Here is a 22914-nt window from a genome sequence, read left to right as displayed (position 1 = left end):
CAGGCCAGAGGTCCATCTAGTCCAGGTCCAGCAACCTGTTCTCACCGTGGCCCAGCCCTATGTGGAGGTGCTGCTGGGGATTGAACCTGGGGCCTGTATACAAGGTGTATACAAGCTATATACAAGATCTTAGCATTGAGCTATAGCTCTTCTCCCAAAACCACATTTGGCTCTGAACTCAGTATACAATTGATAAATGCTTATATTTATCTATCTATATATATATACACACATACAGTATAGACATATTATATATAAAATGGCACACACTGCAACAGATTTATTATGGTACAGTACAAGATTTCATTGACCACAGTTCACTGCATCAAATACAGTACGTAAAGTGTTATCTTCAACTGACAGGTAAAGGGTGGGGTTAAATGACAATGAAATGCAAAATGTACATTTTGCAACAACTACATCTGCTTTATTCAGTGCATTTTTCAAAAAAAAATGTTTTGGGGTACTCTCATTTTGATTCAAGAAAATCACCATTTTATAGTCCAAATCGGGGAAAATAAATGCAGGAAATGGACAAAAGTACAAAGATTCACAAAATGTTTAGGGGTATGCGTACCCCTAGAAAAAAAGCACTGGCTTTATTAATTTGAGTTGTCGCAAACTATTTTTTTACATTTTATTGACATTTAACCCTACTCTTTACACTTTGTTAAAACGTATACAATTAGAAGTTTCCAATAAACTCCGCCCGCCCCCACTCTGGGTTCCTTGACCTTTAACAGGTGCATGACATACAGCAATTGAACTGGTGATGCTAGATCCATTCCAATGGTGATATTAGACACCAATATCCATCTAATTTCTGCTTTTCGCGTACCCTTAAAGAGAAATGACTCCTGGACAATTCTATTCCCCGCCCCATCTCTACCCCGTTGTTTTGTTTGTTTAGCATGCAGCCTGATGAAGAGTTCAGGAGAACTTGAAAGCTTGCATGATATGATTGTGTGGTTGGTCTTATGTTGGTTCTCTCCGGACAGAGAGATGAAATGATGATGATGATTTTGCTATTTATATGCCCCAGCCACTCCAACAAAATATAAAAAACACCATAAAACATCAAACATCAAAAACACCCCTTCCTTCAGATGCCTTCCAAAAGCCATATACTGTACTGTAGTTGTTTATCTGTTTGACATCTGATGAAACGAACCCGCCCTATGGCGATGAAAAGCGACAATATCCTTCGCCTTTCGAAGTCCAACGGGAGGGCGAGAGAAGCCGATGCTCAGCCGGAAATGTTTATCGAAAACCTCTTAATTCGAGTCTACCTCTACGACTTGGCCGGGCGTCCCCCTTTTTTCAGTTGACGCCTGGCGTCATACGTACGCTGGGGGGCGGAGCTTAGCTTTGAATTTGTCGCGGGGCGAAGCTGGGGCTGGGGCCGCACCGGGTGGGGGGACGGGAGAGGAAGAGAGCGGGCGGAGAAGGAGGAGGGAGGCAAGGATGGGGTCGGTGGAGCCGGCGGCGCCCCCACAGGACAGCAGCCTGCGTGAGGAGACGGCGCCCGGCTCGTCCCGGGCGAGGCGCATTGCGGCGCCCCAGCCGCCCTCCATCGAGGACTTCGCCATCGTCAAGCCCATCAGCCGAGGCGCCTTTGGGAAGGTCTACCTGGGCCGCAAAGCGGGGAAGCTGTACGCTGTCAAGGTGAGCCTCCGCGCTGCAGTGCCCACCGGCTTCCTTATCCCATTCCATTTTTATTGTTGTTGTTGTTATTGCCGGATTTAGGTTTGATGAGGCCCTAAACTAGTGAAGGTAATGGGGCCCTTTCTATGTCCAGCTGTCCTTTGTCAACAACAAATTGTCGCTGTTTTTTGTGTTGAATATATGCTATATGGTAATTTATGGACCTAATAAGTATCTAAAGCCATTTGCACACAACAAATAGGAGCCTACACAACACAAATCACTTTTGCTGTATGTAGGTTTTATTTCATTTGTTTTCTGTCTTATATTTTGGAAATGTACATCCAGTTTTTTTTCCTTTAATTTTTTTTGGTGCCCCCAAGAGAGTGGGGCCCTAAGCTATAGCTTGTTTAGCTTATACCTTAATCCGGCACTTACTATTATTATTATTATTATTATTATCATCATTATTATTATTACTAGCTGGCCCTGCCATGCGTTGCTGTGGCTAATCCTTGTGACTGCCCCCACCCTGTGCCGATCCATGATGTATCCCACCCCTTCCTCCCCCCACCCCCGGCTCATCCCTGTGACTGGTCCCACCGTGTCCTGACATACCCCACCCCCTCTTCCCCCCCACCCCAGCGAGTCAGTACCTCCATTCGGCCTAGTCTGTAAAGGCTTCGGCCTTTACAGTATGTAAATGGGAGCCAAGATGCTGTTGAGAGGGAAGGTTTTATAGGTGTAGTACCAGTGTAGCCACCGCTAGAGGGTGCTGGTTTGCAACCTGGTTCTTTTCCCAGAATGCATTTTCATCTGAGTGGTGTGTTTTGAACACAGGGTTTTGGAGTTTTTACATGGCACAGGTGTGACATCTGTCTTTGAAAACGGTATGGGCTTGCTCTCATATTCGCATACAGCATTGTGTCAAAATTTGAACGCAATCGGTCAAGCGGTTTTGGTGAAACGTGGATACTAACAGACATGGCCAGTTTATATATATATATATATATATATATATATATATATATATATATATATATAATATTATTTTATATTTTTCATCTGTTTGCTATCTGACTGGTGCCTTCCCTCCTCCCCGAGGGTGGAGACGAGAGACAGAGACTTTTCTGTGGTGGCTCCTAGCCAAGGAGGCCCCGCCTGCAGGTGTCACATGCTGTCAATTATGCTCCAGGCCCCCTTCCCCTCCCACCACAACAATTTCCACAAGCTATTAATAACAGCAAAAATACACTTTCACTTTAGCTTAGTAATAGCATTTTCAGTTATTTTTTACTGCTTGGTTTGATATCTGTTGAAAGTGTGACATATTGGATAGATGAAAACATTTAAAAAAGCAAACAAACAATCCCTCCCTCCTCTGTTTATCAACCTATTCATGTATTGCTTTACAGGTAGTAAAAAAAGCTGAGCTGATCAATAAGAATATGGTTCATCAGCTGCAGGCAGAGAGAGATGCCCTGGCTCTCAGTAAAAGTCCTTTCATTGTGCACTTATACTACTCACTTCAGTCTGCCAATAACATCTACTTGGTGAGTAAATTACTTACAGTGCCTTAAGGTAGCTTCCAAAATATGCTTCCCCAACCAGTTTTAGAGAAGTCTTTCTTCTTTGAAAGAAACATTTCAAATTTGTTTTTTGTTTTCTGTTCTCTTCTTGACCAACCCTTTTCTTAAGATAGTCAACTTGGAAAAGAAACAAGCTGTAGAGACCCCAAGTATATCTCTGTATTAAGGCACCATTGATTTGGCCCTTTTAAATATCCCCATATTTAATTTCCTTTTCTGCCTATATCATGACTTCTGACATGGCCTCTCTAGAAACTGGCATGCATTCTAGAAAACAGTAATATAAGGAAATCAGGAACTTCACCCACACTCCAAGCATAGAATTATAATAGATGTTACCTCTAATCCAAGAGAACAATGAATGTCTTTTATAGTAACATTTTTCACTGACAGGTAATGGAGTATCTCATTGGTGGAGATGTTAAATCTCTTCTTCACATATACGGCTATTTTGATGAAGAAATGGCAGTGAAGTATATTTCTGAAGTAGCACTGGCTCTTGATTACCTTCACAGGCATGGGATAATCCACAGGTAAAATTGGTTTTTTATGCCTTTCTTGCTACATTTCATGCCACTTAGTTGAGACCAGGGAGACTGCGGGTGTTTAAACAAAGCAGAATTTAATTCCCCTCTTATTACAGGTAGGTAGCCGTGTTAGTCTGACGTAGTCAGAACAAAATAAAAAAAATCCTTCCAGCAGCACCTTAGAGACCAACTAAGTTTGTCATTGGTATGAGCTTTCTTGTGCATGCACACTTCTTCAGATCTGAAGTGTGCATGCTTGAAAGCTCATACCAATGACAAACTTAGCTGGTCTTTAAGGTGCTGCTGGAAGGATTTATATTTTGTTTCCCCTCTTATGTTACTTTTAATGTCAGTCTAGCTGTTGCCTTTGCAGTTCACCACAGTTCCTCAAGGAATCAAATGTCACTTAGCTTGACAAAGTACGCTTGTTCTCCTAATGGTATTTTGTTTCAGGTAAGTGATATGTATTAACATAAATGCAAAACCTCATCAAAGGAAGAAAAAATCTTATGCATCTGTTGAGGTGTCTTCCTGGAGTTTACACTACCACCTCCTTATTGTTTTTAATTTTTTTGTTATTTATTGCATTTATATCTTACTTAATGGCAAAAAATAACCCTACTAATATTACTAACACAGGACAAATATGCCCTCTTCTTTTGAAGCACAGGGATTTGTGTCCTTCACATGCAAATTTAGAAGACTTATTTCTTATCAAAGCTACTTGGCGCGTAGACTCTACTGACCTAGCATGGATGAATGTCCCTTCGATAGCTTTTTGTGGGAAGTGACCTCTGAAAATTGTGCCCCGTGTTACAATAAGCCACCTGCATCTGTGCTGCAATGTTATTTCATTTTCTTTACACCTGCAGAGACCTGAAGCCAGACAATATGCTGATAACTAATGAGGGTCACATTAAGCTGACAGACTTTGGTCTCTCCAGAGTTACTCTGAATAGAGGTGAGACATGTATACACCGCAGTCCATCTCATGCGTACACACGTGTGTATGTGTGTGTATCTAAGAGATGATTGGAATTCTCCCAGATATATATTGATGCTTAGCACTAGTTTAGATCAGGCATCCCCAAACTTCGGCCCTCCAGATGTTTTGGACTACAATTCCCATCATCCCTGACCACTGGTTCTGTTAGCTAGGGATCATAGCAGTTGTAGGCCAAAACATCTGGAGGGCCGCAGTTTGGGGATGCCTGGTTTAGATGTACAAAGATTCATTGTTAACAAGTCTGCCTCGTCACTTGCAGGTAACTAGACAGGGAAATTTTTTTTTAAGTTGGAGAAGTTCGTTTTTTTCCTTCAGGTTGCTTGTGACAACTGCTTCAATCCTATAAACCAGCTTTCCCCAAAACTGAGACCCTCCATATGTTTTGGACTGCAGATTCCATCATCATTGACCGTTGGGACTGATGGGAATGCTCATCCAAAATGCCAGGATGAGGAAAGCTGCTATAACACTCACTAGCAAGTAGCAAGTAGGATTCCTTGAATAGCAGGACTTGCTTCCTGGTAAACAAGCATAGGATTGTGCTGTAAGACTGTTATGAAAATATTTGCAAGGTGTAATGTAAGCATTTTTGTGCTTTTTCAGTATATGTATTTTTCTGTAAAACTTTTTCAGTCTGATTCACATATATTTTTCATTTTTAGTAGCAATCCTGACCTTCCTTAGTTATATGCTTCTGTGTAGTTCAAAAGAAGCAATTTCTTCAAGAGTTATTTTCTAAGAGCCACAGTGTGGGAACTGCTGCCAGCTATATGCAAAACAAGCCTCTTTAACATGCCTATTTTTTTTTCTTATTTAACTAAACAGTTGGAGAAGCTTGGAACTCTCCACATTGCCAAAAAACCAACATTGTAAGGAGCTGCTTTTAGTTTTACTATGCTCAAGCTTATGAAATTTGAATAAAATGATATTTTGGCTTGCAGTGACCTCTATTGGTAAGTGCAAGTATAAATAGCTAAACAATGTACAGTCATACCTCATGATACGTCCGCTTCATGTCGCGTCTTTTCAGGTTACGGGTTACTTCTGGGTTTGGTGTGTCCGTAACTGGCGCGCATGCGCAGATGCGCTAAATCGTGCTTTGCTCATGCGCAGATACGGCGTTTCATGTTGCAGCCTTTTCATGTTCCAGGAAGTCTAAAAACACTTTTAAAAACCAAATTATAAGTAGGTCCTAATACTCTTACTCTTTTTTCAGAAATAAATATGATGGATATTCTCACTACACCATCCATGGCTAAACCCATGCAAGACTATTCACGTACTCCTGGACAAGTGTTGTCTCTCATGAGTTCCTTGGGTTTTGTAAGTAGACAAAATAATTTCCTGTTTCCCAGATCATTAGAACATAGGCAGCTGGCTTATACTTTGGATCCATAAAGCTCAGTATTGTCCGCACTGACTGGCAGTTTCAGACAGAATGACAGGGATTGATCCTGGGACTTCCTTCAGGCACTCTGTTGCAAAGATCCAGTTATATCAAGTGTGTCTGTGTGTGTAGAATATGAAATAATAAAATGGTATGGACTGTAATAATAAAATGTGATGGACTGTCTTGTATCTGGCTATATGTGTATCTGTTGGACAAGCTTCTCTCATTTTGACAGTATACCCCAGCGGCAGGGACAGTGCATGCACCTAGTCCAAGCCCTCTTTGTGGAAATACATCTCAGCTTTCTCAACGATTTGCTTCCCCGCTATCCGTGAACCACAAAGACTACAGTTCTGTGTCAAACAAGCTACTGAAAGCATGTAAGTATAAAAGAGTCACCTATCTCCATGTGTCTAAACGCTTTCTTGGAAATGGCCTTGCCATCAGAGATGTGGCAGGTGGTGATTGGAGGAAGGGCCTTCTTGGTGGTGGCGGTGTCCCATTTTTGGAACATAGGCCACTCCCAGGAATTGATCAGTGTCTATTATGGTCTCCTTCCAGCTCCAGGTTCTTTTAACTTTTAATTTATTCATTCTCATTTATGTTGCTTTTTGTGCAGCTTTGAGATTTGTGTGTGGTGGTGCTTTGCAAGTGTTTACTATTAGTACAGGCAACTCTCGGTTTATGTGGGGGTTATGTGCATTTAAGTGAAATTGCGTATACCTGTATTTGAAACACCATTGAGAAAGCCTGCAAACACCCCATTCTGCCTCTACCCTGCCCCGTTCTGCCCCTTTTTGTGACACTTCCCGGTTCAGTGCGGTGTGCACGCATGTGGTAATGTACATATTGGACATGACTAAAATGGTCACTGCCTATATACTGTATTTCTGTATTGTAAGCTGCCCAGAAAGGTTTCTGGCAGCTGAAACCAAAGAAATTCATATTTACAGAACTAGGGTTCACATTGTTTTATTGAAATAGTCTTTAAACTTTTGAGATTTGGGGACTGTCTTAGCCTCAGCCTTCAACAGAGAAACCAAATTGCTGGGATGTGAATGCAGTTTTATTCTCCAGGATAGATAGGTGGGCATTCTAGCTGCCTTGACTGATATACTTGTTTTCTTTTCTCTTTCATATTTTCTATTTATTGAGGTGGTTTCTTTCCTCCAGATAAGTGGCTAATCTTAGTCCCAGTGTAATGTAGCAACCAAGTGCAGCAACCACATTCACACCCTCTCCACCGGGCAGAATTCCATATTGCACACTAATCCCATTTCCCCCTTTTTGTCTTTTGACTGCATTTTTATATTACTGCTTTTTATAGCTCGAGTGCATTTTATAATACTTGAAAGCAGACCTTGCTTCATTGCCACTTGCATAATGTACTTCTATTGTATTATTCATATTGCACGTCACAGTAAGAATAACTATCAAAAGTTCTTCTGGAATTGTGAGCGGGGTGGGGGTGGGGGGACGGGACAAATGAGACCTGTAAGGAAGGACAAGCTGATAGTTACATACTCGATCTAGTCTTCCCTCACTGTTGAGCAGATTTGCCGTGAAACTGGCTACAATGCTTTTTGTGTCTTCATAAAAACATGAATTGTTATTTCTGAAGGTTTTGATTCTGCGGCTGCAACACCAGGAATGCCTGTGAGGAGCCTGACCCCAACTCTGCATCAGTGCAGGAAAAGGTTTGGGACCTCCAGCGCCAGTAGCCATTCCCGCACCCAATTATCCAGCATGGAGTCAGAGTGCTGCAGCAGCCCCAGGTGGGAAAAAGACGTGCAGGTAAGGATGACTTCTTTTCTCACTGATTGTTTCTTTTTCTTTTTTCCTTCCTCTAACTTTCCTCTAAATAAATCATTCGGAATCTACCCTGTGAGGAGGGCATTGTAAAGCCTAAAAAAATTAACCTACCAGAAGGGCAGTCCTTAAATCTTCTATCTTCTTGGGCTTTTCAATACAGGTACAAGCAGTTTCCAAGGTAGGCATATAGTAATCCTAAGGGCTCACATAACCTCCTCCTGTTCTCCTTGCTTCAAACATGCTGCTGTGTAAAGAAACACAAGCTCTGAACTAGGAGAAACCTTGTGGGTTTGAACACAAGGTATCCTGGAGCAACAAATCAAGCTCTGCTTTCACATAGGGTCTAAATAGAAAGATTATGGTGCTCCTGTAAGAATGAAGAAACCTTAGATCTGCCCTTGATTTTACAATGCATAAAAGATTTGGGGTAAGGGGAAGAGGAGTATTGCCAGAACAGGCGCCTAGGACTTCTTTGCTGTACAATTACACAGCTCTTTTTTTCAAGGGTAATGTATGTGCAACAGAGTGCATTGTTCGTAAAGTGTTTTATTCCACCTGTTAAGTGTTCAGTATGGTGGATATGATTTTGACTGGGAAAATGCAAACTAGAAACCACCATGATTAAGGACTGCCCCTTTCTATACAAACCTTCTTAGGCACTCAGGTCTCTATTGGAAGCCCGGTTCTATTCTCTCTCCTCCCCCCTTCCACCGCAGAAGCTATCTGAAGTATGATGGATGTATCACAAAGCAAAGCCTTCTCAGTCTTGGTGTCTAGATTTTCATCCCAGAGAAACCTGTTCACCTTTTGACAAGCAGCCTAGACCAAACCCTTTCTGCAAGCACTTGATATGGAGGGAAACAGTTTTGTGTTGCTGTTGTATTCCTTTTCCAGTCAAACCTCGGTTTGCGACCACTTTGGTTTCTGACCACCGCGGACCTGGAAGTGTTTACATCCGGGTTCCACGGCGCTCGGATGCGCAGAAGCGATCTGCACAGCATGCGCACGCACTGAAGCGCTCTATCGGCACTTCGCGCACGCGCAGAAGTGTGCCTCGGGGAGCGACGAACTCGGGGAGCGACTGGCTCCCTGGAACCAATTGTGGTCGTAAACGGAGGTACGACTGTAATTGTGTATGGTTTTTGTTTTAATCTACTGCAAATTTAATATACAATATGTTGTTAAGCTGCCCTGGGACAGGGTCTCTCGACTAAAAGGAGGAATAGGGAATAGTGTAATAAGTATGTATAATTTATTAATTCGTTTAAGCATTTTCATACATTTGGAAGTACTTGATTTTCAGGAAGCAGAAGATATACTCTCATCTGCCCCAGGCAAAGAGAATGTACCAGAGAAGGCCAAGGATAGAAATTTTCTGCTTGTCAGTGATACTAAAGGCTTAAAGCAGAAAGTGCTGGAGTCTGCCATCTCCCCTATTAGCAGCAATGACTCTGGGAACAGGCGCAAAGGACGGATTGGACATTTTGACTCATGTGATACTTCTATAAGGACTAGCGCAGTTAAAGACCTTGCCCGAAAATGTCTTTCAGAATATAAAGAATGGGAAGAAAAGGGTTGTACAGAACAACCTGCTCTGACTAAGAAGGTTGCAAAATCTAGTTACCACTTGTCCCCTTTGGCCTTGAGCAAACGTGTGGGGGATAATAAGGAGGAGACAATGTTGGAGATGCGAGGTGTCAAAAGATCTTTTGAATCAATTGACACTAGCCCTTCACAAGAACTGATCCTTGCCAAAAAGAGCAGTGCAGAATACAAACGGGGCTGTAAAATTCCAGAGAAACAAAGCACTGGTTTAACAACTGTAATCTGTTCTTTGAAACTTGATGGACACCTGCAAGGGACCTGTACAAATGAAGCTCAAGCAAAAGACTGCTGTTGCACTGAACAAAACAGGGGTGGCGAGCCAGCCAATCCTCTAATAGCAAAGAATCTCATGCATGATCTAGATGCAGATTGTGAAAAAAATGAGAAAAAGGAACACATGAATTCCAGTTTCTTATGCATTGATGATGAAAAGCCTTTAGCAAGCATGAGTGTAGACTCGGATCTATCCCTTCGAGAAGTATCTACTGCAGAGAGTCACTTGGAAAAGCGCCTTTCTGATTTCGATGGAAGCATTAAAGATCTCACCTTTGAGGAGCTAAAAACAGAGAACATGTCAACAACATCACCTTATTGCTCAGATGCCTTGCCAAGAAGTGAAGAAGTACATGCTCTCCAGGAGAGCAAACCATTGTATCCTGAGCAGGACAAAAACTTGAAAGATGTCACTGAAATGCACACTGACATTCACTGCTCTTCATCTGCACTGAAACTCTTAAAGAAAAATGTGGTTGCTTTTCGGAGTTACAACAGTCAGATCAATGTGTCTAATACATCTGAGCCGTCGAGAATTAGCTGGATGACTGTAGAAGAAATGGATACCTCTGCTTGCAGTGGCTCTTATCCCATGACTGTTACACCTGCACAAAAGGGAGCACCTTACAGCGTATTTCAGGTAGGTACTAAACAGACTTACTGAACATTGTCATGCAATATCAAAAAGGCCACTTGATAAAAGTCAAATGCCCTTACTAAAGAGACAGAGTTAGAGCTGCCTTTTCAGTTACATTAATATTGCCTTAAACATGTTGATTTAAGTAGACATAATGGTGTACTTTAACATGATACTTGGTTGTAAGGCAAATAACCAAAGTGTTTTAGAAGAAATTAACTCCCCCCCCCATACTTTCCAATATCACGGGTGATATTTCTTGGTAGAAGGAACAGGCTCTAGCTGTTCCACACCTAACTCATTCCTGCACAGATTTAGAAGTTGTGAGTACCTTGTATGTACTTTGGTGAAAATGTGTATGACCACACCATGGAGAATTTTCTGCCAGTCAATGGACACCACTTATATGTTGAAATAGGTTTTGTGCATTACAGTATAATTTCCTGCGTAGGAAAGTCATTGTGTGTGAAATGCTTGTAGGCCTTCAGGGAGTTTCTGAAGGAGGCAGTTAACTTGAAGAAGATGGGTACACATTTCTTCTTTTCATTTGGTGACAGTTTAGTTGAATGTAGATCCCATTTACACAAATGACAAATCAGTGGGTGCAACTAAGCAAAGTCCTCTTCATACGTATGAACACATGATGAGGCTTTCTGATCTTAAACGGGCTAACTCAGCTTTATATGCTAATGCACGTGATGGCCAAACCCTCAGCCCTTTATGATGTACACGTATAGTGATCTTTCCATGGAAACATGTCAGTTGTGCATTGGGTGTGTGGTAGTGGTACATGTCAATCATGCATGTTAGTATCTAGAGGGTGAAGTTAGTCCATTTATGCATGATCCCTTTCACATGCTTATATTGCTGTGAGTCTTGGAAGACCTGGGAGGGCAGGGCCCTGACTTAACCCCAGCTACAAAAGCTGAGACTGCTGAACAGACTCTTGGGCTGGCGTGTTGTTTGGGGTTTTTTGTTGTTGGAGGTTTCTGTATCTTTATTTTAGATCTTGTGGTTTATGTGGAAGTTGAGTTTGGTTGTGTATTTTTGATGTTTTATTTATTGTTTATGACCACTTTTGTCATGTTGCAGTCACTTATTTCTTAAATGTTGTAAGCCACCTTGAGCATAGTTTGAACTGTGGAAAGGCGGCATCCAAATACAATTATGTATGTATGTAAATCTGTTTTGTTGACAGATTCTCTCTGTGGCTGTTGTGCATTTTCTTCAGTGCTGTTTTAGGAAGAGCATCTTGGTCAAATGGTGCAGTTTAGTCTTAGTGATGTTCATGCCTTAAAAATGAACACGTTTTACAGTCTGGATACATAAGCAGTGCCTCCTATGTTTTTATGGATTAACTATAATTACTGCTACAAGCTGCAGATAAAACTGATCATAGAGGGCATTGTTGAAAAATACACCCCTGGAAGTCATTGGGTTAAGACTAATCAATAAGAGTTGCTGGTGGACTCTTTGAAGAAGGGTGAGAAGTTCCCAAGAGTAGATCTTATGGGAGAGATACAGTTCCCAGGCAAATCTTTGTCTTCATGAGTGCATCTCTTCTAGAGATTTGACACATCTATAGCTTCATCATTGTCCTTGAGTGGTTGGTCTAGCTCAGGCATCCCCAAACCTCAGCCCTCCATATGTTTTGGACTCCAATTTCCATCAACCCTGACCAATGGTCCTCTTAGCTAAGGATCATGGGAGTTGTAGGCCAAAACATATGGAGGGCCGCAGTTTGGGGATGCCTGGTCTAGCTTCATAATGGATTCTAGAAATAAAGATTCAGAACCTCTCGTTCCTTTCACACTCACTGTTCATGTGTAGCAAGAGGCCTTGATAAGACAAATGTCATTTATTATTAACCATTTAAAACGGTCATATTCAGTGAAGGCATTTCTTTATGGAATGTGAGAAAGACTTGGCACAAAAGGAGGCAATTGGAAAACCTTTTTGCCTGAGAAGTCCTCATGAGGATGAGGTAGTAATGGATTCACATGAGTGTTGAGAGGCCTAGATTCAGAGGGACATCGTTGCTGGATGCTTTTTCAGCTCCACAGCTCAAGTAATTGAGCCTACAGCCAGTGTGAAAGTATGAACTTATAGCTTGTTTGATACCTGTGTTTGATATATCTATTCTTGGACATCAGACCCCTCAAGGAAACAGTGGTACACCATACAGGACCCCCAAGAGTGTCCGAAGAGGAGCTACTCCAGTAGAGAGAACACGCATTTTAGGAACCCCTGACTACTTGGCACCTGAGCTCCTCTTAGCAAAGGCTCATGGTAAGCAAACAGCAGTATAATTTCATGTATCTGTTACACACATTTTCTCACTTTTCTAGTGAGATCTGGCTCACTGCAGTTGAGAGCACTTTGATGTCAGACATTACTGGATTCTGGATTTAACCTTATAAGTTCCTAAGGGTGTTTTGTTTTCCTTATTTAGTCTTTCGTTGCACTATTATCCAAAAAGTTTCCTAAATTCAATTTTCTTTGCACAGGTGGGGAGGAAAGTGAAAGTTTCATTAAATCACAGTTATGGATGGCCTAAATCCCATTGCAGATGAATTTGAACTATGATTTATTCCCACATTGGGGTGGAACAAAACAGGATCAAACCATGGTTTAATAGTTTGGTTTGTTCTCCTGGCTAGGTTTTTCTGGATTTGCACCAGTTCAGAATGACAGGAAGAAAAATGGTATGACTCAATGCGAGGGAAACAAGTGCATAAGAAAATATGTTTATCCTTAACACACTGTTTTTTGTATGTGCACTGTTAGCTTAAGCAGGTGGATTCATACATGCAACCCTTGAGCTGCACCCTGGAGCAGTATAGTTTGCAAGTATTGCCATTTGAGCCTGCAAAATTTATAAACTGTCCTCTAATCTCTGCTAGTATGTGATAAATAGACAATGTAGCAAAATATTCATTGTATGTTTATAGATTAAGTTAACCATTTTAAGGAAGCAAAGCTAGGATACTTGTATTTAGAAAAACACCATGTGTTGGTGAATTTGTAAAAAAAAAATGTTACTCATTAGAAAAATGTAAAAACTGAGTGCAATATAATGAAGTTATATATATATATTTATCAGAATGTTTCCCTGGTATTTTTTTTTATACACAGGAGTTCAGGTCACTGGTAAGTCTGATTATAGCACTTAATAGAACAGTCAAAGCATAATTTGATCACACTGTTTAAGATGAAAGAAGAGTGAGAGATCCGCATGACTTGGCATATAGCTGTATCAGCTTCTGTCGCTGCATCCTTTCCCTGTTCTGTCAGGAAAAGGGCGGGGTAGAAATAAATAACTATACAACAGCAAGAACAAGAAGTAATAAAAACACTGTAGCATCTTAATGTCCAGCACATTTAATATGGCATAATGAGATCCATTCCATGGAAGATCTTGAATTCCATTTTTCTTCTTTCCAGGCCAATCTAGCAATAAGTAAAACATTTCCTTGTCCTTCTTTTCTTGCTTTCAAATGCCGTGTTGTGATCCTCGTAGAGTACTCCATTCTTTTGTATTCTGAAGCCTGCTGCATAGAGATGATGGTGGTGGTGATTAATTGTTATACTGCATTATACTTTAAAGAACAAATCTCTTAATTGCAGTTATGACTCTTAATTGCAGTTAGTAGGTCTATCCTGCAAAGGTTAACATGCAGTAGCAATAGCACATAACTAATCATCTGGAAAACCTGTAGAATTAATGTTGGCTTCTCACAGGAGGAAACCAACATACCCAAGTTACAATCCTCCTTTTGAACAGTTTCCCTATAATAGGACAATCTGGTTTCAGGAAAACACATACTAAACTAGAGCTGAGGTGGCCAAACGGGGTTCTGTGCTGTCTGCAGCTCCTTGTCTAGTCATGGATACCAAGAGGGATCCATCTACACTGGCACTTAAGATTGGGGTAAAGAAGTTGATGTAATCTGCACAGATCCATCAGGGGAGAAGGACAGCTTGAGGATATATAGAAGCAGAGCCTAAGGATAGAAAGGGCAGGAAGAAAAGTAATAATGCTGGGAATTATGGACAGAGTGTCATTTATAAATGGAGAAGTGTGGGAATTGTGTGCCATCTGACTTTTAACCATATAAGGTTGTCTTGTAGTGAAAATCAGGAAACTTGACTTGAAAAATGTGGCCATTTTATCAAATATGAAATACAGTTTTCTCAACACTTCCTATAGGATGTGATCTTATTAGACTTTGACAGCTTTATGCATATTCCTACTCCCCCTCCCCCACAAAAAAATCCAAGTTCTCTCACATTATTAAATGCTACTTGCTTCACTGATTGCTGGATATATTTTTATTAGAAATCAAGAGGTAAACTGAATTGTAGAAATAGGTTTTAGGTAACTTTCATATGAAAACTACCATATTGATTAAATGAATGGGCTGGTTGCTCATGTGTATGCTCCTGACTATGTGCCGTTGAGTATTCAAATAGATATAATGTATGAACCAAACAATTTGTTACCAGTTGGCAGAAACTTCTGCAATTATTGGAATTGCTGTGGGCTGATGACTGGGGTCATTCAGTTCACCTGTTGTATTCATGCACACAAGCACATACTCTTGGGTGGTTTCACCGCTGTGTACCGACAATCCATTGGACAGTGGGGGGTGGGTGAAACAGCAGGAAAATGTACCAGCATCTGCAGTGCAAGCAAGTTTTCACAGCAAGTGCATCCTTCCTTCCTGACATGATGGGCTGTCTGGAGCTTTAGCTGTGCAGCAGCTGCAAGGTGCATGTTGCTTTTTAATGGCTTGTGGTGTCTCAACAGCTTTGCCTGCTTGGTCTTTGACTGCACTTGATCAGTATTCAGTTTCATTAAGAGCATACCAATAGCCTGTTAAGATCAGGCCAGTGGCCCATCTAGTCCAGCATCCAGTTCTCACAGGGGCCAACCAGATGCCTATGGGAAACCAGGAAGCAGAACATGAGCACAATAACCCTCTCCCCTCCTGTAGTTTCCAGCAACTGGTGTTTGGATGTATTGCTGCCTCCAACTGTGGAGGGTAGAGCAAAGCCATCATATCCAGTAGCAATAGATACCCATCTCTTCCATGAACTTGCCTAATCCTCTTTTAAAGCCATCCAAGCTGGTGGCCACCACTGCCCTCCTGGGGGAAGGAAGTATTTTTTTTATCTGTCCTAATTCTTCCAACATTTGCCTTCATTGGATGCCCACAAGTTCTAGTGTTATGAAAAGGGGGTGGGGCTTTTTTCTGTCCACCTTCTCCATGCTATGCATAGTTTTGTAAACCTTAAAGCTGTCAAAGAGCAAGTAAGTGGAAGTTAGCCATATGATGTCCTATTAGCACTGCAGAGAGAACTTCCTGTTGAGTCCGAGCTTCTCTGGTGCCCATTTCTACATTAGATATTCACATAAAGGTTTACCGTACTTTTCCCTGTATAACACGCCCCCATGTATAAGACCCGGGGGGGGGGAATCCCACATCCCTCCTATGCACTATCCATGTATAAGACTATGCACTATCCATGGCCAAACCTGGCCCTCCAGCTGTTTTGGAACTACAATTCCCATCATCCCTGACCACTGGTCCTGTTAGCTAGGGATGATGGGAGTTGTAGTCCAAAAACAGCTGGAGGGACAAGTTTGGCCACCACTTCTCTAAATGATGTGCTTGGTTCCTTTTTAAAACCTAGGAAATGCAGGCTTTGAGTTTTTCTTTGCTTAACATAACTGGTCTTTTAAAGTCCCAGGGTGGTTTAGAATGGGAGGTGACTTGCTTTGCTCTGCCTTCCGTCGTTTTAAGGAAACATTAACATATTGGGAATAGCAGAAGGGAAAAGGGAAGGTGATTAGAAAACAATTTCTGCCTTGTATGCTGCTTTCATGAATAACAGGTCTTTGGGCGCTCGGTATCTTCCCAGGCAATACACCTTTACATAATACCTCTCATGGTGTTCAATTTATATGGACTTTCTTCACTTCAGGTCCTGCAGTAGACTGGTGGGCACTTGGAGTTTGCTTGTATGAGTTTTTAACTGGAATTCCACCTTTCAATGACGAAACACCACAACAAGTATTCCAGAATATTCTGAAAAGGGGTAAATTACCTTACTTTTGAGCAAAATTAATTTCAAAGGTTGTTTGTCCAGCATAAGTACAGAGATTTTTGTGTGTGTGTTTCTAGATATTCCATGGCCTGAAGATGAAGAGAAATTGTCAGATGGTGCTCAGAATGCAATAGAAGTTCTTTTAACCATTGAGAGCAGTAAGCGAGCTGGACTTAAGGGTTAGTATATGTTAGTTATCTCTTTAATGTTACCATTATGATTTTTCTTTAGCAATTTAGAAACCTGCAGTTTGAGTACATACCAGTATGTTATTGGAGGGAAGACTATCTGCTATAGCCATTTCTAGTCATTATGCATGAAGATGGTCAGCCCAACACTGTAGCTGCCAGGTTACAAAAATCACAAGACAGGATGAAAATCCAGTGAAAGGCAATAACCATTTTATTAATTCTTCCATGGAGCCCATAACAGTGTGTGTGGTTCTCCCCTCTCTTCTACCCTTATAGCAATTCAAAATAGTAGGATAGGCTGAGATACAGCCATGGCTTTTTTAGTCAGCTTCATGGCTGAGCAGTGGTTTGAATCCCCAATTCTACCCACTACACCACACTGCCTTATTGCTTCTGGGTTTTTTTCCTTTAGTGTGAATCTGGTTTATCAAATCCACACATCATGGGGTCGCTGTCTAGAGACTGCTTCATATTGTCTAGAGCATGCAAGTTCTGGGAAAGAAGTGCTGGCTTAGGGCTACCTACTGTAGAAAGAGAACTTTGATGAATGTTTTGCAAAAACATTTCAAATCTATAAGGGTAGGAGTAGGTTGGCAAACCCTTACTAAGACAGACGTTTAATTTCAGTCTTCCGACTCTAAATACAGTCAGACAAATTTAAGAAAAAATACATTGCAGACATCCAGAATCGGACAAAGAACCTGGAAAGTGCAAGGTGTTCATGCAAAGAAATCTAACCTTTGTTAAAAAATTTATTCCAGAGCTGAAACTTCACCCCCTCTTTCATGGTGTGGACTGGGATAATCTGGATAATCAGACCATGCCCTTCATTCCGCAGCCAAATGATGAAACAGATACTTCCTATTTTGAAGCTAGGAATAATGCACAGCATCTAACAGTATCTGGATTCAGCTTGTAGTATGGGAAAATGGAATTATTTTCCAGAGAACTGCACATTTAAGAAGCTTCCTTAACATAAGTTTTACTCTCTATTTTCTAACACACTTAAGTTTTTTTAAAACCTGATTTGCTTTTAACTCTCCATATATATATATATATATATATATATATTTCTTACAAGCTGTATTGAAACCATTCATTCCAAACAGCTTCTGAACTATATTTTTAGTCTACTTTACAGCACCTTATGTAAGTCTAAGTATTATGTATTTAATGGTGGTATAACAACAACCAGTGACATTGAACAAAACGTCAAACATTGGGAGGAAGAGCTGCTTGTTGTTGAGCATACCTGGGAGGTTAAGTGCATAGTGGTTATTTTGGCGACTCCAATTCAGTGACTTTACAGACTGAATTCAAAACTGGTTTTCTGACTTTTCAAGCTGTGCCTATAGAGCAGCCCAAAGATGCTCCTATCCCATTGTGTTCCACATTCTTTAGGTAATTTGTATACTGCCTGCCCTGCTGTTTAAGCTGCCAATGTACAAAATTATCTCTAATGTCATTGTCAAGGTCTGTTTCTCCCACCCACCTTACCTATGAACATTGTTTAGGTCCTCACCAATGCAATCAATCAGCCTATTACCTATCTAGTCAACTGTCATTTTATTTTTGGTGTTGTCACCTGTCTTTAATTCAAAATATTATCATGTTCAAAATGAAGCTATCATCTGAATTATCTAGCAGTCATTACACCTGTATCAGTCCAGTTTTATATCTGTAGGCAATATGAGCAATTTAGCAATTAACACCTGCCTACATACTGCTGCCAGTAAATGCAATAAATAAAGGTGTGAAGTTATTCATTGATCTTAACAGCCCAGAATAAATGATTACACAATATTTTCACCAGGTGTACTGGTATTCTGTAAGATGTATAAAGCAATACTTTGAAACAACTGAGCTGTCAATGCAAATGAATAAAATGAGAGCTGTGAGCTAGCTTGCTCTCAGAGCCTACCTACTTTGTAATTCCCAGTTAGTTTCCTCCTTCATATAATCAGTGGTGATTCAGGTATCTTCAACCTTTTCAGGCCCAGGACCCACTTTTAACCCAGACATGGGGGCCCATTTCTTAATCTTTTACCATATATTTGCATGGTGACAGCACTCCTGTTGTGATCCACCCTAGGTCAGGCCATGACCCACTAGTGATTCCCAACCCACCAGTTGAACCCCAATGGCTTATTAGAGGAAAGAGTCTCAAAATCTGACAATCTGCTGGAGTACTTACCTGTTCTGGAGACACACTACCTGATTTACATGCTGCTGTCACCCTCCACCCTTTGGGGAAGACTGGAAGTCTTGTATTTCCACAACTGCTCTCCTATCTCCCTTTCCTTAAGCTGTGCCCTGAAGCTCTGGTGAAAACCAGCTATGAAACAGCAGGAAGACTGTCCTTTTAAAGCAGGGGGTCAGCAACCTTTTTCAGCCGTGGGCCGGTCCACTGTTCTTCAGACCATGTGGTGGGCTGGATTATATTTTTTTTGGGGGGGGAGAAATGAACGAATTCCTATGCCCCACAAATAACCCAGAGATGCATTTTAAATAAAAGGACGCATTTTACTTATGTAAAAACATGCTGATTCCCGAAGCGTCCGTGGGGCCGGATTGAGAAGGCGATTGGGCTGCATCTGGCCCATGGGCCGTTGCCTATCCATGTTTTAAAGAAAGAGTATTTTCTGAAACTGATCCCCTTCATCCTTGATGAGAATAAAGCAACTTGGAACAATTAGGACAAGAGTATTCTTATTGTCATATTCCGACCCGGTCACTCTTTTGAGAACCTTGAAATCTTAAACTTCAAACAGGCCTATGTTACATTCAATCATTCAGTTATAAAATGTCCTTGGATAATGCTCCTGTCATTCTTTATTAAATGTTATTTACAGTAGATTAAGATGAACTAACTTTTAAAACTAAACTTCAAAATCATGTTATAGTAAACAAGGCAGAAATTCTAACTCCTGTAATTACATTATTTATATAGAATATAACAGGTATGAAGGTGCTTTTCTTCAAGACCTTGCCATCAGAGCAGATGCAACACTGCCCATGAGCTTTCTGTAATGCATCACTCCGAAGAGTTACACAGTGCAAAAAATGTCACAATCCAGGAATTACTTTAAAGTAGGTCAGTTGACTGCAGTAGGTTCATTGAAAGAGTAATCAGCTTTGGAGTTGCTGCTCTTTTCACAGGTCTAGAATACCTTTTTCTATACACAAACGTTTTTTTCAATACACAAACTGAAAAGCAATCACTTTAGGTTGATTTTTATAACATCATATAACAAAATGTAATGTTAGTTAATTGCTAGCTTTCTCGTTTGCTATAGAAAAGTCCCTTCTAGTTGTAGTCTGAGATGTTACTACTGAAATTATCAGGCTGTTATATTCAAATAGGTATCTAATCAATTAAGTAGAAATCTAATAAAGTGACAATGCTAAAATTGTCTTGAAAGTGTTTTTAAAAAAGGGACTTGCACTTGTAAAGGGCCCGGGTATGAGAAAAGGCTGCAGCAATTAGGTATGTAAAAAAACAAAACAAAAGAAAGATAAGAAATATTGCCCTAAAAGTTTTAAAAAGCAATGGCCCTAAGCTGCAAATGCAACAAAAGATTGGGTGTCAACTGCTGCTTTAGAGTACTCACATGTGCATGTGTGCACATGCAGAGACACACACAGTGGTCTAAGCTGACAGTGCTTATTAGCCATGGGAGCAGGAAGGGGCTAACGTTGAGGGGCAAAATTACACTGACACCAGCTGAATCTGTGCCAGGACTGTCACTACTTCTGACAGAAGATGGGAAGACTGAATGCTTGTCCCAATTTTTTTAAAAAATCCTCCACACAGAAACATGGTAGGAAAAGCTCTCTCTCTTTTTTAGTTAAAATAATGTGGAATTTCTGGTATGGAGGAACATTCAATCATACAAGCCTCACCTGCTGTATTTGGTAATAGTCATAGGTTTATAACCCTTGTGAGAAAATATATAATAGAGGCCCTTTTACCAGGTCTAGCCTGCAGATGTAGCACAGCTTAGTCACATTTAAGGTATTGGATGCAGGATTTTCCTGCAGCAGCAGCAGCTTCCTATTACCCTAGCACTGGAATCAATCCATTCACAACAGCCTGTTTCTATACATTTCCTGGGGCAGCAATGTGGCCTTTTAACATGCATTTTGAACACCTTCTAAATTAATACTATGCAACTTCTGAAACTGAACATTAAGGACTATTTACAATAAACTGTACTTACATTCTTGTCCCATTGATTTCAATATGACAATGTAGGTTAGGGGGTGCCAGGGCCATTTTACGTACTTTATTCTGTGTACTGAGTTCTGAATCTATCGTGCCATATTCAAACTCTGACTGCTGTTCTAACAAATTAAGATGCTTGACTTGGTTTTTAAAAGAAGCACTGATGGTCCCCATGGAAGTACAATCTACAGCTTCAAACACTTGATTTGTTTCCTTAAAAAACTACCTCATCTATGTAGCAGCAATTTATATATTAGATCTCCCAGAGCTACAATGTTAATTGCAGTCATACAATCCAGATACTTGGGACTATTCCAGACTTTAAAGTTTCCACTGCTTATTGTATATTTTGTATGCTATGTGGAAAGTCGTCTGCGGCATTATAAAATAAATCGTGTTAAAAGTAACAATTCACAGGCTTTCATTATTGTTTTGTTGTTTTTCATTAATTGAAGGAACTTCTTCATTCCAGCTCTGGGAAGAAGAAACACTCCCAGTAGATGCTGCAGTAATAGCCTTCAACTCTACAGACTGTTAATCCAAAAAGTACATTCCAAAACAATTCATTTAGGGTTCATGTGGTTGCTGGATGGGATAGTTGTATTTATTTGTAACCTAAGAGAAAGGGACCATTCAAGTAAAGTATGCCAGGTAGTGCAAAAGGGGAAAAATAGAAGAAAGATGTAGCCATCTTAGCATCTGCAGTTCTTGCAGGTCTCTTAAATTACTTCACCTTCCAGGGTCTCCCTGTTAGCAGTCCTTAAGTAAAATCAGGAATTGAATCCTCAGTTCTGTTTTCTGAGAAGGGGAGAACAAAACACCAACTTGAAATGCAATCGTAAGTATTTCTACTTAGCAGTCTGTTGAGTTTGATGGAATTGCATGTAAAATTGCTACCCCAACACTTTTCATTTACCCATAAACATTTTACAGTATTCTTGTTCTAAGCCTTAAAATGCTTAGAATTACACCATCCCTGATTAATACCATTTACTGTTTCACTTTACACATTTTAATCCTAAAATGAATAAGTTGCTTTACACATTTCTGTAACATGACTGTTGTTGGTGAAATGTCCAGAAATTCAGCAAATACAAGGGCTCTTCAACTCCATTATATATTACCCTATATGGGTTGTATATATAATAATTATATATATATATATATGTGTGTGTGTGTGTGTGTGTGTGTGTGTGTGTGTGTATTGTATATATATATAATATATATATATATACAAGGGTTGGCTTGGCGAAAAACTTTAGTGAAAAATTTTCAACAAAAAATACTTTTGTTAATAGTTCGAATACATTCATGGCAAAACGTATTTCACATTAAGCTTGCGCTTCTAAATTCCTACCAAACAAGAGAAGTATTCCCAAAATTCAAGTGATATCAGGACAAATCTTCCATTTGTCTGTCCATTACTTTCATACCTAGTAATAAGCCTGATGTCTTCATTATTTTCTTCAGGAAAAAATTAAGACTTGACCACTGGACAACACTGATTACTCAACAAATTATGCAAGTGCAACATATGAGGCAGGTTGGCATAAGATTCTGCTTTGACTGGCATACTATTCCAGCAAAACACTGTGAAAAGATATATCCCTAATATAAAATGGAATATTTATGGTCCTTGTGAAAAAAAATCATTGTGTGCTGATAAGATTATACACAATCAAGAAAGAAAATTGAGAGGCAGAGGCCAAGGATCCAAAGGGCAGCATGGATGTGTGGATTAGCAGAGTAAATTAGCAAATCTAACAGGACTGACAGTCTTACCTCCTTCTCCTTTGAAGATACACATGTACCAGCCACTGGGCAACAAATGGCCAGAAAACAGCAAAGACTAAAGTACCAGGAGAAATCTCGAACGGCCACCAGGAAGGTCTCTAAAATAACAC

General features: G+C 40.4%; 2 protein-coding genes across 7 annotated transcripts in view; one reads left to right on the top strand and one right to left on the bottom strand.

The window, feature by feature from the left end:
• Window positions 1–806: 806 nt before the first annotated feature.
• On the top strand, window positions 807–17844 carry MASTL (microtubule associated serine/threonine kinase like). Of its 2 annotated transcripts, XM_035128934.2 has the most exons (13): window positions 807–1665; window positions 3060–3197; window positions 3627–3766; window positions 4633–4721; window positions 5983–6089; window positions 6392–6536; window positions 7778–7950; window positions 9272–10486; window positions 12637–12772; window positions 13619–13633; window positions 16472–16585; window positions 16672–16773; window positions 17547–17844. In XM_035128934.2, the coding sequence occupies exons 1-13, from the start codon at window positions 1465–1467 to the stop codon at window positions 17702–17704; spliced, it is 2733 nt and encodes a 910-aa protein (XP_034984825.2). In that variant the 5' UTR covers window positions 807–1464; the 3' UTR covers window positions 17705–17844. The 2 variants fall into 2 exon arrangements, with proteins under 2 accessions (XP_034984825.2, XP_034984824.2); XM_035128933.2 differs by lacking the exon at window positions 13619–13633.
• Window positions 12761–22914, bottom strand: part of ACBD5 (acyl-CoA binding domain containing 5) — a 37624-nt gene continuing 27470 nt past the window's right edge. For 3 of the 5 annotated variants that reach the window (XM_035128936.2, XM_035128935.2, XM_035128937.2), the window contains 2 exons: window positions 22793–22902; window positions 19590–21808 (listed from right to left, as the gene is read on the bottom strand). In XM_035128936.2, coding sequence (XP_034984827.2) covers window positions 21796–21808; window positions 22793–22902 — 123 coding nt within the window. In that variant the 3' untranslated portion in view covers window positions 19590–21795. Of the gene's footprint in view, window positions 14032–16440; window positions 16576–19589; window positions 21809–22792; window positions 22903–22914 lie in introns of those variants that run through there. The other 2 variants (XR_004693424.2, XR_004693423.2) reach the window with 2 other exon arrangements.

The sequence above is a fragment of the Zootoca vivipara genome, chromosome 12 (assembly GCF_963506605.1).
Source record: "Zootoca vivipara chromosome 12, rZooViv1.1, whole genome shotgun sequence".
NCBI classification, from domain to species: domain Eukaryota; kingdom Metazoa; phylum Chordata; class Lepidosauria; order Squamata; family Lacertidae; genus Zootoca; species Zootoca vivipara.
The sequence above is the reverse complement of the archived record's forward strand: the minus strand, read 5'-3'. Positions and strand labels throughout refer to the sequence as shown.

Bases quoted from the DNA above. Each gene is read 5' to 3' on its own strand.
- MASTL (XM_035128934.2), top strand. From the start codon at position 1,465: ATGGGGTCGGTGGAGCCGGCGGCGCCCCCACAGGACAGCAGCCTGCGT. The intron at 3,198-3,626 runs GTGAGTAAATTA...TTTCACTGACAG, and splicing joins CTGCCAATAACATCTACTTG to GTAATGGAGTATCTCATTGG. The intron at 6,537-7,777 runs GTAAGTATAAAA...TTATTTCTGAAG, and splicing joins AAACAAGCTACTGAAAGCAT to GTTTTGATTCTGCGGCTGCA.